Below are 5683 nucleotides of genomic sequence, written 5' to 3' on the forward strand. Positions count from 1 at the left end.
TTGTATTTTGAGTCAGGGTCTGCCATGTTGCTAAGCTGCCAGGTTGAGCTCAAACTTGTGATTCTCTTTTAAAAAAATATTTTGTTTAATTTTTTAATTAGTAGGTTTGAGGTACATAATGTTTACCTTCCTTATGCAGAGTTGGTATAAGTGTACAGGACACACCTTTAATTCCTTTTTTCATTCCCTTTCCTCCATCTCTGACCCCCTTCCCATTTGAGAAAGATCTATCTCCTGCTTCCTATTATCTTTCTTTTATTTTGTTCTTATTTATAATTTGGGTTTCTCATAGAAGGGAAACCATCTGATATTTAAGCTTGTGTGTTTGATTTATATTACCTAACATGATGGTCTCAAGGTACATTTATTTTCCCACAAATGACTCAAGTTTATCCTTCTTTATGGCAGAGTAGTACTCCATTGTGTGTAAATACCACATTTTCTTTATCCATTCATCTATTGATGGACATATAGGCTGCTTCCAAGATTTAGCTATTATGAATTGTGCTGCTACAAACATGGGCATGCATGGACCTCTGTAATAGGATGTCTTTGACACTTTCAGGAAGGCACCTAGAAGGGGAATAGCTGGCCATCATCAAGAAATCAAATAATAAAAAAATGCTCACGAGGCCATGAGGAAAAAGCCTTCTATACTTGGTGAGAATGTAAACTGGTACCACCATTGCTGAAGTCACTGTGAAGTCCTCAGAAGGCTAGAACTAGACATACCACTTGACCCAGCTATTCCACTTGTGATCCTCCTGCCTCAGCTTCCAGAGTGTTGGGATTATAGGCATTCACCATAGCTCCTGGCCAGAATCCAGGATCACTGAGGCAGGGATTCCGAATGACTTGTTCACAACCTCCCTCCAGCTCCTAGGATCACACCTGGGAGGTGCTCCCGCCTGGGATGCAGGTGGAAGCAGAGATGAGGACGAGAGGCCTAACACAATGGGTCTGTGGGGCCAGCTCGGCTTGGAAACAACTCACTGGGCCCTGCATGTTTTCCCGGGATGCATGGAATGAAGGGGAACTGGGGATGGAGGGTGGAAATACGGGAGTGAGAGGGAGGCCTTCCTGCGACTTGACCTCCGGAGGGGATGAACTCGGCTGTCCTCCCTGAGGCCACTCTGGGAGACGGGGGCTACATTTGCAGTTTCCCAGGAAACAGAGCCGCTCCGGAACCTCAGCATCGAGGAGAGGAGACCGAGGCGGCCCCGATCCAAGTCACACCGCAGGGCACCAGGCAAGGAGAGGGCAGCTGGTCCCTGGAGCCGCACCCGGCCCAGCCAGCCACTCGTCAGAGCAAGGCTCTCCAGGGCGCTGAGAGAGAGGAGGAGGGGGGTCGGGGCTGTGCGGTCTTTATTGTGATTTGCTTGGTTTTTAGAGGCAGGAAGAGTTTTGAGAATTGTCTTCTCAGGGCTAGGATGCCAGGGCGGTGCCCAAGGGGAGCCTGGGCAATGGTGACCTCGTGGGGGTGGGGAGAGAAACCCCGAACAACTTCCCTGGGAAAAAGGGTGGAGCCGAGTGAGGTCAGGATGCAGGGCTGGACCCCGGGGCTGAGGGGGAGGCTAGGGCCACCCAGGGCCACCGATGGACCTCACTCCGAGTTCACTGGCCCTGCTCCGTTCTCTGGATCCAGCTGCGGTACTTGCACAGGTTGGTGTAGACCCCAGGGTAGCCAGGCAGGGCGCAGCGCTCCATCCCCCAGGACACGAGGCCCTGGAGCTGTCCTCCGCACACAAGGGGCCCCCCAGAGTCACCCTGAGGAGGAGGAGGACGGAGCTGGAGACCCCGGGGTGGACGGGGAGTGTGGGGGCCGAGACACCGCCGTCCTCCCCAGCACTGAGCCCGGCTGCAGTGGGCCCTGGCTCCCCTCCCAGGCTCTGTGCTGGCCTCTGTCCCTTGGGCCTCACAGGGCTCCTCCCATCTTTGCTGACCTCCAGAGCACCCTGAGCATCTTTTTTCTTCTCTCCCCATCGCTGCCTGTCTCAGAGATGCACTCAGGTTTCCAGGGGCCCTGGCACAGTTTTCCAGATTCCCCTGCTGGGGGCGCTGCTCTGTGCCCTTGCCATGGACCACTACATCCAATTCCACCAAGCCTAGGGAGTGCTATCCCCTCAGGATGAGGGACTGAGGCCTCAAAGGATTAAGTCTGAAGGGGCGCAGGGCTGTCATCCTTTCTGTCCCTGGGGTTTCCTTTCCCAACCACCTCATCTGCTTTCCTGCTCCTGAGCTCCTTTGCTAGTAAAGGCCCAGCCCTGAACAACCCTTCACACCCTGGCCTCACCTGACAAGAGTCCTTCCCGCCCTGGGGGACTCCAGCACAGACCATGCCGGCGGTGATGTTAGGATAGGCCCGCTGGCACTGGGGACTCGAGATGATGTTGATATTCACGCATTGCAGAGCATTGGGGTACCTGGCTGAAGGTAGGGGGCACCAAAGGTCATGACTGGGGTCTGCTCTGCCTTAAGACCCTGGCATCCAGGCCCAGCCTCCTCCCTCAGACCCGGGTCCGGGCCCCTCCTTCCAGGATTCAGCTGCCTTTACCGATAGGGCTGGATGTAGTGCCCCAGCCTGACACACGGCAGGACGTCCCTGGGCTGGCACAGGACTGGGCCAGGCTGATTGGTCTCACTGCCCTCCCGATCCGTGCTCGCTGGCTCAGCCGCAGCAGCATCAGGTCGCTGTCGTGGGTCCGGGCGTTGTAGCGGGGGTGTGGCACCTGGCGCTCCACGCGCAGCACCTGCTGGGTGGCCTCCCACTTCTTCAGGTTGTGCTTGCCCAAGGCAACATGAAGGATCCTGGCCCATGGCCCCCAGGGGTAATGCTGCTGCAACCAATCTGACCTGGCGACTCCTTCCCAGCCCCACTTCCTTCCCCTGGTGATGTTTTCCCCTAAGTCCAACCCTCCTCACCCTACTGCAGGCTGGGCTTTTTCTGGGCTCCAGTGCCTTCTCTTGGGCCTGGGGACTCTCTCCTGGCCCAGCCTCACTGGGGGCCCCTTCTTGGGCTGTGCTCTGGCTCTTTGCTTAGGTATAAAGTGACGGTTGGAATTCTTGGCTGAATTCCAGTCTGTCCAAAGATCTAGGCTTCGAGTTCTAAATGAGACCCCTAAGTTATGGCTCCAAGCTCTAAATCAGAATTGATATTCTGGAGTCAGCTCCATCCAGATTCTACCTTGGGCTCTTGGTTCTAGATATTTTCCAGTTCTGACTATAGCTTAGGATCAGGATTCTAGATCAAGTCTGGATTATGGCATAATTTCTAGATTCTGGTGTGAGCTTTATGTTTGAGAATGAGCTGAGGGTTTTATTTTGAGCTTTGCATTATGGCTTGGGTTTGGGTTCTAGATTGTGGTGTGAGCTTTTAGTTATAGGGCAGGCTGAAGATTCCACATGAGCCATAGACTGACTTGAGCTAGTGGATTCTGGGCACTTACATGAGCTCATTTCTAGGCTGAGCTCTGGGTTCTTGATGAAGCTCTTATGGTCTGGGTTTTAGACAATAGCCTGAATTCTGTGATCTGGTTAGGCTCAGAGTTCTGAACATTGGTTTGAACTCTTCTTTATAGGACAGATTCTGTTTCAGACTTAATGACAATTTATAATCTGGGCTTTTGATTCTAGACTGGTCTGAGCCCTGGACCTTAAGTGTTCTCAAGGTTCTAGATGGAGCTCAGGTTATGATCTCACTCCAAAGATCTAGAGAGTAGTTTTAACCTGGGATTTATGTTCTAGAATCTGTTCTGAGCTGCAGTCCCTAGGTTCTAGACTGAACCTCAGTTTATGGCATTAGAGCTAGCTTATAGGGACTGGGCGGGCTCTAGTCTAAATTTTGACTTCAAGGCTAGGGTTTGGGTTTTAGGCTCTGGTCCAAAATCTGGGAAGGGTTCTGGGTTCTTACGGAGCTTCAGATTATCATCTGAATTCTGGAATTTAAATTCTGGGTTGGAGTCTGGGTCCTAGATTTCTCAGGAGGAGCTGTAGGTGAGATTTTGAATTAAGCCTGGGATCTGGAATAGGCTCCAGGCTTTGGGGCTAATCTTACAGTCATGTGCTCCAGCTGTAAAATGGTTCTGGATTTATGTCTAGATGGTATATTCTGATCTGGGCTTTGGGTTCTGGGGAGTGTTCTGAATTTCTGAATGTAGACTGTACCCTGAATCCAATTGCCAATCTGGAATGGGCTATTCTAAGTCTCAGTGGAGCTTGGACCCTGGATGGATCTCCAGGTATGTGTTAAGCTCTAAACTGGTTTATGGGTTCCAAGGTGCTGACTGGCTTTCAGAATCTAAACTGGGTTCAAGATTTATGGGCTGGATTCCATATTCTGAGCTATATCTTTCACACTAAGATCTTCTCTAGATCCCAAACCAGGAGCCAGCTACTATGCTGAGTTCTACACCAGGCTCTGGGCTCTCAGCCGAGCTCGGGGGGTCTAGATGGGAGTCTAGAACTCACTTGGCCTAAGAATAGGGGAGGGGACCACTCACGGGCGGGCGCAATGAGCAGCAGTGATGACCCACTGGTCCGACAACAGGACCCCTCCACACAAGAACCGACGCCCGGGCCCAGCCAGAAGAGCCACCTGCCACGGCTGGGAGTTCTGGACGCAGGTGTAGCCACCGATTACCTTGTTATCATCCTCAGGGCCCTGGGCCGTGGCTAGGAGTAGACAGGGATGGGGTGGAGAGAGCAGGTGAGGACTCTCCACCCCAGCCCGACAGAATGTCCAGCTGATGGGGCGCTTTCCTTCCTTCCAGCCTAACCCTCACATTACTCTCTTTCTTCCCTGCCCAATGGAACATTTAGCCAACATTTTCCCCGTTATTGGCCCAAGAGGAGCAGGGAATGTTTAGAGCTCTCCCTCAAGTGGCCTTCATGGCCTCTAATGCTGTGTCCTCAGCCACCGCAACACCTACCCCTCTCAACAGGCCCCGCCACATTGCCCTCCAGCCCTCCCCCAAGTGCCCCAGGAGCTCCCTGTGTCTTCCCCTCCATCCCTCTCCACGTGGCCTTCAGGATCTGTTATCTTCATCTCCATCCACTCCACCCAGCACGCTGCACCACCCCGCTGTGTCCACCGCTCCTCCACCTTCCTGCTGACCACAAGCCACTCGCCTGGACTACTTCCTCCCTGACCTGCCCAGGGAGCACTCTGTGGTCCTCCGTTCCGGCAGGACCCTCGCAGGACCACAGTCTCCCTGATTCCTTGTTTATCTCCCCGTCTCCTACCACGGCCTCTGTCTCCAACCCCACCACTTCCTCCATCTGGACTCGAACCTTCGGCCTCCAGCCCGGACCACCCCGCTCTCTCTCTGCTGGCCACCTCTGAGCATTCTCACTCTCAAAGGCCTTCTCGGGCTCCTCTCAGGGGCCCCTCACCCGCGCCTCGTTGTTGTCTTACCTACAGCCAGGACTTGGAGGGCTGCCAGCAGGAGGAACATTCTGGGGCTGGCGAGGGGTTGGCAAATGGGGAGAGAGAGTGGGAGAGAGGGAAGCCAGAGGCCAGGGCTGAGGCAGAGGGAGAGCCACTGAGACGGAGACCCAGCCCCTCCGGGACGTGGAGCCAGGACGAGGCAGGGTCTGCAGGAGGATGCTGAGCAGGCGCAGGTCCTCAGGTCCTCAGGTCCTCAGGTCCCTTTGTGGTGCCCAAAGGAGGGAGCACGGTGTCACT

General features: G+C 54.0%; 1 protein-coding gene across 1 annotated transcript; it reads right to left on the reverse strand.

The window, feature by feature from the left end:
• Positions 1-637: 637 nt before the first annotated feature.
• Positions 638-5683, reverse strand: Klk14 (kallikrein related peptidase 14). Its single transcript, XM_087200809.1, has 5 exons — positions 5414-5683; positions 4500-4671; positions 2555-2808; positions 2294-2427; positions 638-1767 (listed from the first exon to the last, which is right to left on the reverse strand). Exons 1-5 carry the CDS (start codon positions 5451-5453, stop codon positions 1615-1617), a joined length of 753 nt encoding a protein of 250 aa, XP_087056935.1. The 5' UTR covers positions 5454-5683; the 3' UTR covers positions 638-1614.

The sequence above is a fragment of the Heterocephalus glaber genome, unplaced genomic scaffold (assembly GCF_053883595.1).
Source record: "Heterocephalus glaber isolate CG9 unplaced genomic scaffold, H.glaber_assembly_v1.0 deba00001745, whole genome shotgun sequence".
NCBI lineage: Eukaryota > Metazoa > Chordata > Mammalia > Rodentia > Bathyergidae > Heterocephalus > Heterocephalus glaber.